Below are 19237 nucleotides of genomic sequence, written 5' to 3' on the forward strand. Positions count from 1 at the left end.
CATTCTTCAAGTTTTTTTAGTTGCCATTTATAAAAAGAGGCACGTTAGCATGTCAGCACAAAAGGCACTATAAATACTTGTAAAAGAAAGTAAGCTGGTCCCAATCACCAAATTATTGCCTGGTGTTTTCTTTTGTGGCAAGTAGGTGGCGTACATGTATTATTTTTTTTAATGATCAAACACTGAAAGCAAACTGAAACTCAGCTAAGTAAGGTATGTAAATAAAAAACAACTACCAAGATACATGAACAGACCAAGGGTAAACTTTGCTTACAGCAACCACACAAATTTGGGTCAGTGTCAACAGTCGTCATATTTCATGTATTAATGCTACTTTGCTGGGGCTGCAGTTTGAGAAAGAGTTTTTAATCAAATCCAAATACATTTCACCAATGTCCTTAATTTATCACACTGAACTGCTCCCACCAAGTGTTTCCCCTTTCCAGCTCATCTTACAAAGCTCTCTTCAAACACAATCCAAGTGTGAAAGTACAGATTTGGAACTGCCATAGAGTTGAAGTACAGACCACTTGGCTGAATAGGCCCAAGGGGCTGAATGGCCTACAACTGTTGTACCCGGCAAATGTTATGGACCACAAGTAAAAGGTAATCAAACTGAAATGTTAACGCTGCTCCTCCAAAGATGCTGCCTGATCCGCTGGGTGCATCTAGTATTTTTTGTTTTAATTATGGATCATACCTGTTTCTCTATCTCAGCTTGGCCTTCATCCTTTGTACTTGATGCAAGCACTTCATTTAAGGCTTGGAGGCTGAAAAGAAATAAGACATGAAAATACATTGGAACCTACTAAATAAAATGCCATGGTCAGGTTTTCAGGGATCAACTGTAAAACCTTAATGTTACTTTTGGGTGGATTTGGGTGGAAAGGGCACAGGTACAAAACAGTAAAATTAACACCTATTCAGCAGGGAGGTGACAACTTTAAAGCTTATGCATGTATTTTACAATTTAATGTAAAATAGATTGCTGCTCTTTCTTCACCAAAAACCAATTTGGTCATAAAATTTAAAAAGAAGTCACTCCCCGAAGTGTTTGAGGCACGCTCAAAATTAAGTTAAAACAGCAGCAATTAGAAGGAGTGACCAAAAGCTTGGTCAGGGTTTCAAGGATAATGTTAAAAGGAGAAGGGGTGATGGACTTCCTACCGTGGAGTGGAGAGAAGGGAATGCAGTTTCAGCAGCAGATGGGCTCAAGAGGAGGAAGGAGGGGGAGAATGTCAGATGTGGAAGTCTTTGTGACACACAAGATACAGAGTGAGGGGCTCAGCTCAAGGTCACTTAGGATGCTGAAGCTGTGGACACTCTGGATCAATCTGAAACAATGGCCAGGAAGGTGGATGGAATTTGTGACATGGGAAAAGTACTGAAACACTATTGTGTGCTAGAATTTCAGATTTTCGGTATTTGTAACAATTTATTTGCTGTTTGTATTCCCCTCAAGGAAGAATCAAGGGAAATGCTGAATTACATATCTTCCAAGGATACTTGAGAGACAAGGAGCAGAAGTATAAAGTCAAATTTTACAAATAAATTGAGAGCAAATTATTTACATTGAATCATACAGATAAGGAATTTTAAAATAAAGATTATTACCTCATTAGTTCAAGTCGATCACAGAGTTTCTCCACTTCTTCCATCATTTTCACATTTTCAGTTTGATCATCAGTGAAGTAGTTCCAATTCTTTGAAAATAAGAAAAAGTTTCACTTTTCCAATAAGTCAGCACTGATTATAACGACAGATGTCAGTTATGTTGATGTTAAATTCTCAGAACCACTGGTAGTGATGGCAGCAGTACATACACAACATGGGTAGCTGCATGAAGATACTAGGTACACTCGCTGGAACAGCACAGCCATAAGAACAAAATCAATGGCTCAAATTGCAATCCATCATGAGCTGAAAGCCAAGGCAGTGGGTGAGGATGCTACGATTGGTCTTGAGCACTACATCATTAAAGGGGGCTGATGAGAGCAGGGAAGAATATCAGCTCGTTGCCACTTCTGATCCCTATCCTTTCAAGGATAGGGCGAGATTCAACAATTCTGCCCCTCAACAACCAGCTAACATTTCTGAGCTTCTGATAAAAGAATGACCTCTGGGTAGGTACAGGCTGCTGACACCCTAGGAACTTGACCCAAGTATGAAGAAACAGTACAAAACTTTCTTGAAGTGATGCACTGATTTAAAGCCCCAAAGACACTGTCTTGAAACTTATAAAGAGGACATTCTTGTTTTTAAAAGCCTTACTTTAGTTGTGAATAGTCTGAAGGTTTTTGATGTTATTTTTATGGATGGCTATTTTTTTAAATTTATAGGTGGATAAAAATATCTGCTGTGTTTTATAATAAAGGTGAAATGGGTAGACATATGCTGAGCCAGTGATGATTTTATGGTCCAGATTTCCCAAATTCTTGGTGTAACCCGGTAACTGAGATCCGAAAAGTACAACGCTGGGCATTTGGTGAACAAATATGGTGATCTCCTGAAAAGCAACCTCATATCCAGCATCCACTATAGTGTTCCATATGGAGTCCAATGTGCAGTTCTGGTCTGCTCACCTAATTATGGCAAGGTGCTCACTGCTTTTGAAACGATACGGAAAAAGATAAGACAAAGGCAATTCTAGATTTTAACTTAAATTCATTAAAAGGTTTGAAAGAAGTAGAGGTTGACTTCTATAGAAAAGGAAAAAAAACTCTAAAAACATTAAATAGATTCATGGAAGGGAAATCGACAAAGCTGATAGATTCAAATCTTTCATTATGGTGACGGGCTTAAACACAAATAAAATGAAGGTAAGTCACTTAATTTACATAAAGGGTAAGAGCTGTGCACAAAGTTAGTACTGAGGTATTGAAACTGGCAGTATAAATCACCTCAAGAAAAGTAAATGCATTTCTGGAGAAGTGTGAGAGAAATGGTGATGTGATGAGAAAGGTACTGGGAGGGGTTGAACACGTTTGGACAAATAACCTCTGTTGCTGCCCATAATTCCCCTGTAAAAAGACAAGACAGAACTGGAAAATTGTCCGAGGCAATTCACAAATATTTATAAAACATGCTGAACAATGAAGGAAGAGACCAGAAGGTACAATTGAAGGCTAAGTTATAGAGATAGATTTTGAGACGGTTTTTAAGAGAGAGAGCTGCAGAGGGAAAGGAACAAAGCAACCATAACCTCACCAGGTGAAGGGAAGGTGGGGGAAGGTGCACAGAATGGAGAAGTTAGAGCATTCAGAAAGTAGTATAGAGCTGGAGAGGATTGTGGAGATTATACAGGACAGAAACATGCCATCCTAAATCTATCCAGTCTGTGTAATGGTTAATATTCTGCCCGAGACCACAAAGTGGGGCAAGGGCATGGGAGGTCGTACAGATCGAGATGAAGATTTTGAATTGATTATGTACAGGACACTAACGACAGGGAGATGGGTGAGTTTTGGCAGGATAAATTTTGGACAAGTTGCAGTTTGAGGGCAACAGGGAATAGGAAGAAAAGAAGCGTTGCAGTACAAAGAACAAAGAACAATACAGCACAGGAACAGGCCCTTCGGCCCTCCAAGCCCGCGCCGCTCCCCGGTCCAGGATTGAATCCTGAATCCAGGATCCCCGCCCAATTTTCCAGCCTATCTACATACCAATATCCTATCCACCGAGCTGTCCCTCACAGCTACGATGCTTTGTTCATTACAACCTATTAACTCACCCCCACCCCCCATTCCAGACCATGTGATCTCCAGGGAGAGGCGAAAACCCAGAGTGAAAAACCCCAGGGCCAATATGGGGAAAAGAAAATCTGGGAAATTCCTCTCCGACCCCCTGAGGCGATCGAAACGAGTCCAGGAGATCACAATGGCCCTGATCGGAAAATGCTTCCCAACCCTAGTCATTTCCACTTCCACGAACACCATCTGAATTCCCTGCCCCCGAGACAGGTTCCCAACTATCCACAGTCTCGCTCTGTACTGACACCAGCAAGATGATCATAGAATGAAGCCTTGAAATGAGAAACAAGGAACAATTAGCCCGCGCCGCTCCCTGGTCCAAACTAGACCACTCTTTTGTATCCCTCCATTCCCACTCCGTTCATATAGCTGTCTAGATAAGTCTTAAACGTTCCCAGTGTGTCCGCCTCCACCACCTTGCCCGACAACACATTCCAGGCCCCCACGACCCTCTGTGTGAAATATGTCCTTCTGATATCTGTGTTAAACCTCCCCCCCTTCACCTTGAACCTATGACCTCTCGTGAACGTCACCACCGACCCGGGGAAAAGCTTCCCACCGTTCACCCTATCCATGCCTTTCATAATTTTATACACCTCTATTAAGTCTCCCCTCATCCTCCGTCTTTCCAAGGAGAACAACCCCAGTTTCCCCAATCTCTCCTCATAACCAAGCCCCTCCATACCAGGCAACATCCTGGTAAACCTCCTCTGTACTCTCTCCAAAGCCTCCACGTCCTTCTGGTAGTGTGGCGACCAGAACTGGACGCAGTATTCCAAATGCGGCCGAACCAACGTTCTATACAGTAGTCAAGTCTTCATGTGACAAAGGCACATATTGAGGATTTCAATGGCAAGAGACTGGGATACGTGTGGAGATGGGCAATGCTACAAATGTGAATGTACACACCCTTAGTGACAATCAAGGATGTGAAATTTAAAGCTCAGCTCATGACTTTATAGCTCACCAAACTGTTAAGTCCAATGGTATGGCTCAAGAGTGCAGGGGAACTCAGAGACCAGGACATTACACATTTTGGTCTCAATGCTCAATCTTGTCAAGTTGAACGGCTTGCTGTCAGCACTGGCATGCATTTGTGATACTGAAAGCATGGCAGCATGGTGAAAACTATGCCAAAGAGACTTGGCGCAAGGACACCACCCTGCTTTACTCTGCTGCTGATCTTGGTGCTCCATTGTAACTGATGAAACGCTGCATGTTCTTATGGAAATAAGAAATGATATCCAGGTGGGCAGCCTATTTTCCACAGCAGTTTAGAGAGTCTTGTCTCTGCCGACAAAGTCTATGAAGACAATGCAGAATGATCTGCGCTGTTTGTGGCACTTCAGTAACTGCCAAAGTGGGAAACTGTCAATTCTGAAGCCACAGAGAATTTTAAGGTAGATGCGTGCTGCCAGAATCTTGCAATCTGGTCAGAGCGAGGTGAACAAAGACCTTCTCCACAACATTTAACAAAGTGATATCTCGATATTCTTGCAGTTACTGTGATCTCCCTTGTTTTTGTACAAGGTGATTATTGTTACATCCCACATGTCTTGAGGCACAATGTTTCCTTCCAGCAGAGATACAAAAATTCACGGTGATGCTGCCCGCAGTACTGGTTTCCCAGGTGAATGTCATCACTTCCTGGGGCTTTCCTGGCAAGATGGTCAATGGCCTTTTTGAGCTCTGCCTTGGTGGGATCGCTGTCCAGATCCCACATGATGGGAACAGCTGAAATGGCACAGAGACTTCTTCAGTGCCAACTTCAGTGATAATATTGAAACACAAAGAAAGTTTTTCAATGTTTTTGGCTCAGGCTGTTTCAGTACTTTGATAAGTGGAGGGGGGGTTGATTGGAGGGAGAGATGAGCTTCCAGCTGGAAAGCAACATGCTCAATAACTCAGGATAAGGTTAGAAAGGGGTTTGTATTTAAAAAAACAGGGGAGTCAAAAATGGGTCATTTTGAAGAGCGTGGTGATACCACATTGGTTTTGAAGGACAGTAGAATAGTGCTAGAGAAAAGGAAACCAATAATAATATCAGATAACTCTGGGAGTCAGGAGTCAACTGGAAAATGAATCAAGAGAAAAGCAAATCAAGCGATGTCTCATTAGTTTAATTTGGAGAGCGTGGTGAAGAATTGATAAGCTGGAGAAGAGCCTCCTGAACTAAAATGTGTAAAACATGGAAAACACTTTGACATAGACGTCCTGGGACAAAGTTAATCATACAGATATTCATGAGGTGGCTATCCAGACAAAATATTTATCCAATCAAACTTCTTCAAGCTAGTCTAGACTATTAAATACCTGGTAATACTGTTTCACAATGCATTAATGAGGTTTGAAATATCTTGTTTTGCAATTTGTCAGCTGTAATTGTAGATGATATATTAAGTTTAATGATAGCATGCAGGCATATCGCATCAGAAACAACATAGTTGCTGATTCAGCCATTGTGTAACTGATACCAACATAGGAACATCTGGTGAGAAGTAGAAAGTGAAAGAATGGAAGCCTGGGGAGCGATAAAAATTTACAGGAAGGGATTTGGAAATGACCTGGAAAGCAAAAACTCAGCTGTCTCAACTTCTGTAAAGACTGTTAGAATAATTCTGAAGTGCAGTAATATACACCCAGGGATTAGACATAACGTATATGGAGAAAATTGAAGAAGTGGATTAATGGTTAAATCAGTAAACTATTCATTAAGAAATAGAAAGAGGATTAATTGGTTAGTGGGGACAGAAAACTAAAAGACTTGGAAACCATTTGTTCATGTGCTACCCTGATGGCAGACAGCAGAGACAGTAAGAAAGCCTGGTCAGGTTAAATATATTTCATCTGGCTCTTCTACATCAAAGAAAAGCAATTGCTTTCCTCTGGGATTGGAAGACAGGAGTTGAAGAGATGAAAGTGAATGTTAGCTCAGTGTAAACAGCGTGCTTCATTGTTGCTTGCACTTCAAAGGATATTTAACAAAGTATATATTAATCTCAATTGTGATAATATGTTGGTTGAGAGACATTGTATTATGAAGTGTCACATATTAAAAAAAAGCTATTTCAGATTCTTTTAAATTCAGCATGGTCTTCGTGCTGTGGAAATATACGGTAACATTTATCGGATTGCCTGCTCCCTACACACAAACTTCGTTTCCACAAATGTACATCAGGAAATCGCACGTTGAGCCCCTCATGATTTTCAAACAATTAAATTTTCTGAAAATCATCTTCATGTTCACAACGAAGTCCACAGAAATGACCAGGAACGCAAATTAAAATAAGAGCGCACCGCACCTTACAGACTGTACGCAGCTTTTGCCTTTCTTTCTTAATTGCTTTCTTCTGTATTTCCTTTTCCTTCTTTGTTTGCAAGGCCTGCTGTCTGGCTTCTTCTTCTTCTTTCTCTTTGGCCAAACGGGCAACTTCTAACTCAGCCTGCTTTTGCTTTTTTATAAAAAAAGAGAACAGAGGTATTTTAAACGTCTTTCTAAAATAGTATAAAATGCTGAGATAAAGTGGTTTGTGCAAGTAAAATTTACCAGTGCATTACGGATTCCTTAATCTGATCTCAGTTCAACTTAAAAGCCCAAATCAAATAACAAAACACAGGGAAATGGATCACGTATTTTGAAATATTTCAATATTAGTGTCTAAATATTTTTATCCTAAATATTTACAAAACTATAAAATCACAAGAGTGCTGGACAGAACGTTGGCCTGTATTTCTTATTTAATCTGGTACAGTGGCTAGAACCAGTTTCTGACTCTATTCTGTTCCTTTACATAGTTGCATTATACTTCCAAGACCATAGAGTCATTTGAAGCAATATTTGTGTGGCTTTTCTATATCCTTCATCCATGCTTCTATGATGGATTTACAATATCGATTTAGCACAAATGGATGAAAAGCAGACTTGTTTTTTGTGACTTCAAGATATCCCAAAGCACATTACAACCAATTAAGTACTTTTGAAGTAATTCACTGTTGTATTGTGGGGAAGCACACCAGGCCATGTCTGTCTAGCAGAATCCCACAAACAGCAATGGGATAATGGACAAATCTTAAAATCTGTTTTAAGGGATGTTGGTTGAAAGATACATATTGGCCTGGACATCTTGGTGAACTCCACTACTTCAGTTGGTGCTTTAAGATGTTTTACACTCACCTGATAGGGCAAATATCTTGGTTTACCAGCTTATCTGAAAGAAGGCACTTCCAAAAATGCAACACTACCCCAGTACTGCACTGAAATGTCAGTCTAGATAATGTGCTCAATGTTCCTGTTGCTGAACATCACTGGGAGTTGCAGCAAAATTGTTGGCAGTGGAAGACTTTTCCTGTCTGGTTTGGAAGTCTCAATAATAATGTGCAAACTATCCCAAGAATATGTTTTACCAAGAATGGAACTTATTTGGTTTTATGGGTCAACTAGAGGGCACAGCCTCAAAATAAGGGGGGGGCCGGTTCAGAACAGAGTTGAGGGGGAACTTCTTCTCTCAGAGGGTAGTGAATCTCTGGAATTCTCTGCCCATTGAAGTGGTGGAGGCTTCCTCATTGAATATGTTTAAATCACGGGTAGATAGTTTTCTGATCGATAAGGGAATTAGGGGATATGGGGAGCAGGCAGGTAAGTGGAACTGATTCGCTTCAGATCAGCCATGATCTTGTTGAATGGCGGGGCAGGCTCGAAGGGCCAGATGGCCTACTCCTGCTCCTATTTCTTATGTTCTTATGTTCTAACTGTCCCGAGTCCTAGAAGTCTACAAATACTCCAATATAGCTACTGACAATGAATTCATGGTCAGATTGAAAGCATGGTATAACAGAAAGGTGTCATCTTAATTTGGATTACAATTTATTTCCCATCCTTAGTTGCCCTAGAGAAGGTGGTGGTGAGTCAACTTCTTGAACTGCAGCAGTCCATGGCACGCCCTCAATGCTTTAAGGAGAGTGTTCTAGACTTCTAATCCAGTGATGATGAAGGATCGGCAATTTAGTTTTAAGTCAGGATGCTGAGAGACTTGGAGGGGAATCTGAAGATGGCTGTGTCCCCATGTATTTGCCATCCTTGTTCTTGGGAAGTTGCAGGTTTGCAAGGTGTTGTTGAAGAAGCCTTGGCAAAGTTGCTACGTTTGTTAAAATGGATCCCTCACCTTCTGATACATTTCTTAGCCTGTTCCAAAGATTCCAAGACAAACCTAGGGGATGTTTTTTGACTGCAGAGAGTTATATTTTTCAAGACATTTTTTGATCCAATTTAAAGTATTTTCAACAAAAAGATCAGACTAATGATAATGGAAGGCTTTACACTATTACTACCTCATATGGTCTATATTAGGATAATTAAAGGATTAAGGGGGGGTAAGAATTTCTCCGTGTTCAGCAGAACTTTTTTGATCAGTGTGCACCAGTCCACCAAAGGAGGAGGCATTGCTAGAATTGGTTCTGGGGATTGAGGTTGGTCACGTGTCAGTAAGGGAGCATTTAGGAACAGTGGATTATAGTATCACATTAGCTATGGAAAAGGACAAGCAGCAATAAAAGTAAAATACTTAATTGGAGGAGGGCCACTTAGTGAAGTGAGAATGGGTAAATTGGAAGCAGAGATTGACTGGCCATTTGGAACAGAACGCCTTTAAAGAGGAGAATGCTCAGGTACATTCAAGATATGTTCCCACAAGGGTAAAGATAGGGCAACAAAAACCAGAGATGAAATGCCTTCCTGCAGCTGACAACTCTGGTATGGTATGATTTTCTCAGGATGTTTGTTTTTAAATTATTGCAGCAGAAATAGAGTTGTAACACATTCAAAATTAAACCGGATGGACACTAACTACCAGCTCTTAATCCTTACTTTCTCTTTTTCCTCTTGTTCTTTTCTTTTTGCTTCAGCTTTTGCCTTCTTTTCTGCTTCTTTCCTTGCCTTTTCTTCTTCTTTAAACTTTTTTATTCTAGGGTCACAGCTGTAAGCAGTATCTATCAAGCAAATCACCACATAAAATGTTGTACTTCACCACTCTATGGCACTTAATGCTACAGAATGTCACTGGTATATACTGACAATACACTTCCACATGTGATAGACTTACAGATCAACAGGCACCACAATTAAACCCAAAAATGTCAAGAAACAGATACTATAAATTATTTTGAAAGGGAATTAGTTATTTGAACCATACTATTATAGGAAAGGGTTGTGCACAGCAGTAGGTTCAGGCTGGGCCACATGAAGACACAGACTCAACAGGCGCGATCTTACCACCCGTTCACGCCACTCTCCCGCTGCACTGAGGTCAGAGAATTTGGCAGTCAGTCAAATCTCCATTCACTGCCGGGATGGAAAGTAAAATCACACTGGCGTGAACAGTGGTAAGATTCCAGCCAGTGGGTTCAATGACCCTTCCCTGTGCTGTACCAATCTATGATTCTAAAACGGGTGAAGGTGTTACATGACTGTTCATTTCCTTTTAATCATCTGAAATAAACATTTGTTACATAAAGCATCAAGTGCACAGGCAGCATTAAATGGCTGTCAAATAGCAATAATGGTTATACTGAAATTAATGTGTAATGTTAGAAGGCACTTCTGTATAGCACACTATCATGTCTTGAAATGTTTCACATTTATGAATTTTTCAGCCACCATGAAAAGGAGACAGCGAAGGCCCATGATCAGCAAAGTGACGCTAGTTCAATTAGGAATATTGACAACCATGACACTTGAACTCTCTTATGCTTCATCAAATAATGCCATGGTTTATTTTACATCCACTTGAATGGGCCATTTATTGTCACCCGTAAAAGGAAGGAACCTCCAATAAAACAGCAGGCTATACTTCTTTGAAGTATCAGCTTCTAGATATCCAAAGATGTGCAGGTTAGGTTGATTGGCCATGCTAACATGCTAAATTGACCCTTAGTGTCAGGGGGATTAGCAGGGTAAATACATGGGGTTATGGGATTAGGACCTGGGTGGGATTGTGGTCAGTGCAGACTCGATGGGCCGAATGGCCTCTTTCTGCACTGTAGGGATTCTATGAGCTAAGGTGTAGGGCTTGAACCTACAAATTTCAGATTCGGGCAACATTACTTCCCATCAAGTGAAGCAGACACTCAGTACATTTGCTGTTTGTCCCTTTAGCCTGCCATTCCCTAACTTCTTAGTGCAAGAAAAATTCTCTTTGGAAACAGTTTATCTTAATATACTGCATATCTTTCTAGTATATTTGTTATAAGGAACAAACAAATATTTGACCCAGAGACTACAAAACTATCTTTCCACTTTATTCATGTTCAGTCATGGATTTGAGCCCTGAAGAACAGGTCCCCAAGACTGGTGCAATTCAAATAATATCCCAGTTATTTAACCGTTGCCACTTGCAAACCTAAAATATGATATCCACAATACATACAAACATTTTGTCCATAGATTAGTTCTTAACACATTCGGGGCGGCACGGTAGCACAGTGGTTAGCACTGCTGCTTCACAGCTCCAGGGACCTGGGTTCGATTCCCGGCTTGGGTCACTGTCTGTGTGGAGTTTGCACATTCTCCTCGTGTCTGCGTGGGTTTCCTCCGGGTACTCCGGTTTCCTCCCACAGTCCAAAGATGTACGGGTTAGGTTGATTGGCCATGCTAAAATTGCCCTTAGTGTCCTGGGATGTGTAGATTAGTGGGTAAAATATGTAGGGATATGGAGGTAGGGTCTGGGTGGGATTGTGGTCGGTGCAGACTCGATGGGCCGAATGGCCTCTTTCTGTACTGTAGGGTTTCTATGATTCTATGATTCTAGTCCTTTCTCAATCTAGAGCAACCCATGCCTTATTTCACTGCTTATCCACCTTAACTGTTTTTTTAATTTCTACTTATACATGGAATGTGGACATTACTGGCAAGACCAGCATTTATTACTCACTCCTGGTTACTCCCCAGAAGTGGTGGTGAGCGGTCTTCTTGCTGCAGTGTGTGTTGTGTAGGTATAACTATTATGCTGTTAGATAGGGAGGTCCAAGGTTTTGACCCAGCAACAATGAAGGAATGGCGACACATTTCTAAATTACATTGTCTGAGATGTAGAGGAAAACTTGCAGGTAGCAATGTTCCCATGTGCTGCTGCTCTTATCCTTTTGGGTTATAGAGGTGATAAGTTTAGGAGATTATGGCAAAACTTTAGTGAATTGCTGCAGTGCATCTTGGCACACACTGCTGCCACTGTGCACTGGTGATGAAGTGTGTGAATATGTAACATGGTTAATGGGGTGCCAATCATGTGGGCTTAAGATCATAAGAAATAGGAACAGAAGTAGGTGTTCGACCTGCTCCACCATTCAATAGGACCATGGCTGATCCGATATTCCTCACGTCCACTTGCCTACCCTTTCCCGTAACACTTTATTCCATAACTAATCAAAAATCTGTCTATCTCGGCCTTAAATATACACAAGGGTTCTGCCCCCACACAGTTCTCAATGCAACGATTAAAAAACTCTAGCCTCAAAGAAAAAATTCCTCCTCATCTCAGTTTTAAATTGGCGCCCCTTTATTCTGAGACTACGCCCTCTGGCCCTAGACTCTCCCATGTGGGAAACATCCTCTCAGCATTTACCCTGTCAAGCCCTTTAAGAATCCAATATGTTTCAATATAATTCATCTCCTTCAATCTTCTCAATTCCAATGAGAAGAGTCCCAACCCTGTTTAACTTTTCCTCATAAGATAATCCCTCCAAACCGGGGATCATCCTAATGAACCTTCTCTGAACTGTTTCCAATGAAATTATGTCTTTCCTTAAATAAGAGGACCAAAACTGCTCACAGTACTCCACAGGTGGTGTCACCAGTACCTTGTACAGTTACAACAAGACTTCCCTACTTTTATACTCCAAACCTTTGAAATAAGGGCCAACATTCCATTAACATTCAGGATGACCTGCTGCACCTACGTGCTAGCTTTCTGCATTTCATGCACAAGTACCCCAAGTCCCTTTGTGTTGCAGCTTTCTGCAGTTTTCTCCATTTAAATAATACTCTGTTCTTCTGTTCGCCCTTCCAAATGAACAACTTCACATTTTCCCACATTACACTCCATTTGCCAACATTTTGCCCACTTAATTAACCTATCAATATATCTTTGTTAGCTGTTTGCATCCCTCTCGCAACTCGCCTTTCCACTTATTTTTGCACCATCTGCAAATTTGACTACAGTACATTTGTTTTCTTCCTCCAAGTCATTAATATATATTGTAAACAGTTGCGGTTGCAGCACCAATCCCTATGGAACCCTACTAGCTACAGATCGCCAACCTGAAAAAGAACCCCTTATCCCCTCTCGCTGTTTCCTGCCCATCAGCAATTCTTTATCCGTGTCAATACACTACTGCCAATACTATGGGCTCCTATCTGATGACCTCACCTTTTGTGAGCTACCTTTTCAAACACAACACATCTACTGGTTCCCCTCTATCCATTCTGGTTGAGATTTCCTCGAAAAACTCATGAAGCCATGCTGACTCTGCTCGATTAGATTATGATTTTCCAAATGTGCTGCTATTACTTCCTTAATAATTGATTCCAACATTTTTGCAACAAAAAAAATTAGGCTAATTGGCCTATAGATACTACTTTTTGCCTCCCTCCCTTTTTGAATAGGGGGTGTCACATTGGCAGTTTTCAATCCTCTGGTACTTCTCCAGAATCCAAGGACTTTTGGAAAATTACAACCAATGCATCTGCTATCTCTGTAACTGCTACTTTTAGGATCCTAGGATGCAAGCCATCAGGACCAGGGGACTTACCTGCCTTTAGCCCCATTAGTTTATCTAATTCTACTTCTTTAGTGATGGTACTTAATTCCTCTCCTGTATTCTTTAGTATGAATGGGATGTTTGAAGTATCTGCCGCTGTTTAACTCCTCTGCCTTTTCCTTGCTCGCTATAATGATCACCCCAGATTCATTATCTAAGGGGCCTATGTTCACTTTGCCTCTCTCTTCCTTTTTATATATTTAAAGAAGCTCTCATTGACAATTTTTATATTCCTTGCTAGTTTGCCCTCATAGTTTATTTTCTCTCTCTCTATTATGTTTTTAGTTCTCCTTTGCCGGATTCTGAATTTATCCCAGTCTTTGGGACCATCACTGACTTTGACATGAATATTGTTAAGAGTGTTGTTGGAGCTGCACAATTCCAGGTACACGAAAAGTACTCATCATATCCCTGACTTGTGCCTTGTGGATAGTGGAAAGGCTGTGGGGAATCAGGAGCTGAATCATTCACCACAGAATACCCAGCCTCCGGCCTGCTGATATAGCAACGCTTAACGATGCAGCTGGTTTCAAGTTTCTGGTCAATAGCGGCCCTCAGGATATTGATCGATTTTTGACAATAGTAATGTCTCTCTTGTTGGAGATGGTCATTGTCTGGGTAACAATTTAGTGACACGAATGTTACTGATCACTTATCAGCACAAACAGTTGTTGCCCAGGTCTTGCTGCACGTGCACACACTGACTGCTTAATTATCTGAGCAACTGTCAATGGAACTAAACACTGTTGAATATTCACCCATTTCTTTTTCAGCACCTTATTACCAACAAACATATACTAATCATCAAGTCATTTTGCCTTGCCCATCACTTAATACATTTGCATGGTGGTGCAACTGAGATCAAGATAGCAAAAAGCAGGTAGCAGAGGGAAAATCTAAGTCTGCAGAATCTTGTCTTATAAAATTGTACATTCTACTCTGATTAACTCAAGTTACTTCTTGCTTTAAATTAACCAGTAATTCAAATGAAGCAATTAAACAAATAGCACAGGAAACATTTTACACTTGAAAATAATTAACAGGTTATTCAAAGCAACTTCCAATTAACAGGAACTAGTAAAGACGTTTTCAGAAAATCATCTCAACTTACCAACTAGTGTTCTTATCCTATTCATTTCTTCTTTCTTTCTTTGTGCTCGAGCTGCTCTGTTCTGCTTCTCAATCCACTTTCTCTCATCTCGGCTGCAAACAGAAATGTCGCAAAGCATTGATATATCATTGCTGTTCTTTAATCCAGGGTTCCAAACTATGTTGAGTTTGTGCTGAAACAGTTCAATCTGTAAATACATCTGCACATTTAACTCTCAAATCTGCAACTATAGAGTCATCAGGTTTGCAAAGTTGGACCAAAAAAATAAGTGGAACAAAAGTAGAATTAATTAAATTACAAACAGCTAGAAACACACGGCAAGTCAACCTGCTTCAAGCTTTGAAAATTCAAACTATGAACAGCTGGGAAAAGCAAGCTATGCTTAATGGTTAACTTTTGCAAAAGCAAAATGGAAAATTACCTTCCACATTAAAAACAAATCACATCCTTTAATAGTTGCTATCAATTAGTTGCGGGTGCTAGTTAAAATATTACATGTTGATAGCCCAATCTCATCCCTTTCTCCAAGTATAAATCAGGCTTGGGATGGCATTGTGGTGTTCTAACATACAACGACATAGATCAGAATGACTCCTGTTTATGTTTTCAATTCTCACTTAGCAAGTTCCAATTTTTTCCAAAGAAAAAAAAATCAATGTTGATAAGAACGTGTCACCTACAATTGCATCATGGTAAAAGTTGAAGCTGAAAGATGAAAGTATAAAAACTGTGTAAACTCACTCAGTGGGTGTATCTGATACATGTCATGCACAGATGAGAAGATTCATGTTACAAAGCCTAGACCATGCAAAATTAGTTGAACAAAGCTGAAACTTTGGCAGAGGCTCCAGACTTGGTCTCAGCCTCCCCAGAGACTGACAAACGGAGAAGAAACCAGACAGCAAGGATTAATGCTTCCAAGCTGGCCTCAGAAATTCCTACTAGAAATGGGAATATGTGGCTGCTGATTGGATCTCATTCAAATGATCCTATAGTTAACCATCCTGCTAAGGTCTCACACACAGAGATTGGCCATTGGGGAAGAATATGCAGTGACACAAAACAACAAAAAAAGTCCCAGCATGAGCCACTGCTTTGCTTTTTGTTTGCTGGGGCTGGGGGCGGGGCAAGGAGGTCCGAAGTATGTCCATCCAAGTTTATCCCAAATCTAGCCTCTTTCAACGTGGGCAAGCAAAGTTTCTGTAATGATTGGGCCAAAGGATTTCAAAAAGCCTTGAACAAAGCCATAAAGGGGTAAAAGATTGCATACCATTCTGCTTTTTCTTTTTCTTCTTCGTCCAAGTAAGAAAATTCCCGCCAAGAGTCAAAGTTATACCTGAACAGAAAAGATCTTGAGCGTTAACAATGAAGAAGAAACTCAAATCAAGAAAATACACAACAAGATATTGCAAAATGACAAGAGCATTTTGTACAAAGAGAAGCTCAACCCAATACCATAGCAATTACCAAGCTGTGCAGTCTGGAGTGTTCATTCAGGCAGCACTGACAACACTCTGAATATCTGAAATAAAATCAGAGAATGGTGGAAATAATCAGGAGGGAAGGCAGCATCTTTAATGTTTCCGGTCCTGATGTTTCATTAGGTTCTGACGGAAAGTTAACCACTTGAAACATTAACTCTGTGTCTCTCCCTACAGATGCTGCCAAGTCTGTTGAATATTTCCAGCATTTTGTTTCATTTTAAATTTCCAGCATCTGTAGCATTTTGTTTTTGTACTCTGAAGTTCAGCTAGCATATCTGCAGTCTGGAGAACAAAATTGCATCTACACAGCAGCTTTGCACATCTTTCGCATGACCGAAAGCTCTTCACAGCTAAGGGATTGCTTTGCCAAGTGTAGTCACTTGTATATTGCAAAATGCAGAAGCCAATTTGCACACAGCAAGGTCCGAGAAAGGGCATTGGTCGGAACCATTTATTTTATGCTAATCAAACAGCTAGGGGCCTCAGTCAAATATCAAGTACCTTCAACAATACAACACTCCCTCAGCATTACAAAGAGTTAACCAAATTACATGGAGTATAAATCACAACCTACTGACAGGGAGGTAAATGTGCTGCCAACTACATCAATTACACTTGATGCACCACATGGAGAAAATATATTTTTTTAATAGGGGAGAGAAAGAAAGAAATTCATAAGCTCTTTATCTCTACAGAAACATCCTACAGAAACATAATAACTTCAGAACATTCAGAAACATTCAATTATACTTGCACTAAGAGAAGAATAACTACAGTGAAGAAAGTGTGCACAGAGGAAGGAAAACATCACAATGTGTGTTTGGGAATCAATTTCCCTTTAAATTATCAGAATCTATTTTGGGGGAACTGCACTTGCAATATTCAAAATTTAAACACATCCTCATCATTCATTATAGGCTGCTGATAAATCTCTGATACTTTCAATAAACTTAAACTGAGAACCACAGTAGCAATTTAGTGCCACACCTAAAAGCTAAACTTATTCATTGACCATCTTCATAATGTTATTCCACCAGTTAGTGGAACTGTCGAACTGTGTGCATTTTCAAGCTTTCCACATTCCATTGAAATGTACCAACTCCAAGTTATAAAAGGATCAGGAATCAAACTTACTCTTTGCGGTTGTTTTTGATTCAATCTGCTTCCAAATTGTGTTGCAACTTTAAGCTGCCATCCAGTAATTATTGTTTAATAGCATGATGTCATGCTACAAATCAATGTTGTGATTGTGTGATCAGCTTATGATAACCAGGTGAGCACATTGCTTAAGTGACTGCCACAATTTACAAAACATCACTCAGAAGCATCGGGAATTTAGTCCATGTTCTAGAAAGAACATGAAGACTTTGTTGAGATCACAGAAAGAGAATAAGAGAATGATTCTGGGGTGATTCATTACAACTGCGTGGAGAAGCTGGGAGTTTTTCTCCTTAGGCCATAGGGAAATTTGATAAGAGCTGCTTAAAATCATTGAAGGGTTCAGATACATGAAGAGAAACTGTTTCCAATGGCTGAAGAGGAAATAACCAGGAGTCCCAGATTTAAGGTGATAAGATTGGCAAATTAATCAGAGGCAACAGAAGGAAAACATTCTTTTAAAAATGCAATGAGTGGTCAGGATTTGGAATACACTGCCTAATAGCATAGTGTAAAGTTTCAATAGCAGCTTTAGAAAATAAATTTGCTAAATACTGGGAGGAACAAATTATAGGGATATGGGGGAAGAACCAGTTGCACTAATTGCATTGCTTTTCAAAAGAGCTGGCGCAGATACAAAAGGAAAAATTGGCATCCTTCTGTGCTGTATTATTCTGTGATCTTATGAAACATGCAACATAGTGAAAGATATCAAGAACCTGCATCTATACAATGCCTTTCATGATCTCAGAACACCACAGATTTCCTCAGTCAATAGATAACTCTGAAATTCACTGTTCTAATTTAGGAACACAAAGCAGCCAAAAATGTGCCCCACAAACAGCACAAAGCTAAATGGCTAGGTAACATGTTTTTAGTGATATTATTCGGAAGTGTTAGGCTAGATTACATGCTCAAGTTTCTGGAGTGGGGCTTTAACCGATAATCTTCTGATTTAGAAGTGAGCGTGCTATCACTGAGCCTAACCTGACACCAAAATTAAGACACTAATTTTCAAGATATTGGCACTGAAATAAGATGTGTTGACCTGACAATTTATTAACTGATTTTTTCGCAGTCCAGTACTTTTAATGCCAGGTGTATGTTTTATTAATTAATTGCAAAAAAATGTGGGGAATCATTTAGTAATTTCCAATTACTGATCTGATCTACAGCGATAACCAAGCTTAAAAGGCAGCATGCAAGACAATTATCTGATTGACTGCTTACTTGTGACAATAATAAATAAACTTTAAACAAGGGAAGCTTTTCTTGATAGTGCAGCAAGCTCACTTCCCAGAACCTGCACCTAACTAATTAACTCTCTTCCACCATCTTAAAACTTCCTCATTCCTTTTGCTAAAATGCTGTAAAATAACTTGGGACATTTTGTGCCTTAAAGATACAAGTGCACAAGTCAAGGCTGCAGCAGTAAATAAACACTAACTGTCTAAAAGACGCTACAAAGTAAAATAAAACTTACCAGAATGAATAAAAAGAATCTACTTCTTCAATGGAAGAATCCAAATTGCCCAGCTTTGGGACATGTTTCTTTTTGGACCATCTGAGAACAACATTTATGTTTGTCTTAATCAAGTGTTAGCAAAATACAAGGCAAATCTTATAAATGACAAATGAAGGTAAAATAAATATCAATATTACAAAGAAGCAGTGTTAAACCACATTCAACAATTTGCATCTGAACAACTAGAAGCCAGATTCAAATTGAGAAATAAAGTACAGGAGACGGCAGATTTACAAAACTCGCGTTGGGTAAAAATGAATCTTGAAACTAGGATGCCGATTGAACAATGTATTATATCAACTTACACACTTCATTCAAAAATAAAAAGGACAAACAAATTAACAATATCAGTGAGTTTAATATCAATAGAGGCCCAAAGAAAGAGCTTGGTTTTTAATTT

The 19237-nt window shown here is 39.9% G+C and overlaps 1 protein-coding gene across 2 annotated transcripts in view; it reads right to left on the reverse strand.

Moving 5' to 3' along the window:
• dnajc2 (DnaJ (Hsp40) homolog, subfamily C, member 2) overlaps positions 1-19237 on the reverse strand; it is a 46583-nt gene that overhangs the window by 4315 nt on the left and 23031 nt on the right. For both annotated transcript variants that reach the window (XM_078235633.1, XM_078235632.1), the window contains 7 exons: positions 18796-18876; positions 15941-16006; positions 14671-14762; positions 9613-9734; positions 7052-7201; positions 1615-1703; positions 701-770 (listed from right to left, as the gene is read on the reverse strand). In XM_078235633.1, the coding sequence (XP_078091759.1) occupies positions 701-770; positions 1615-1703; positions 7052-7201; positions 9613-9734; positions 14671-14762; positions 15941-16006; positions 18796-18876 (670 nt within the window). The remainder of the gene's footprint in view (positions 1-700; positions 771-1614; positions 1704-7051; positions 7202-9612; positions 9735-14670; positions 14763-15940; positions 16007-18795; positions 18877-19237) is intronic.

The sequence above is a fragment of the Mustelus asterias genome, chromosome 19 (genome assembly GCF_964213995.1).
Source record: "Mustelus asterias chromosome 19, sMusAst1.hap1.1, whole genome shotgun sequence".
Classification (NCBI taxonomy): Eukaryota; Metazoa; Chordata; class Chondrichthyes; order Carcharhiniformes; family Triakidae; genus Mustelus; species Mustelus asterias.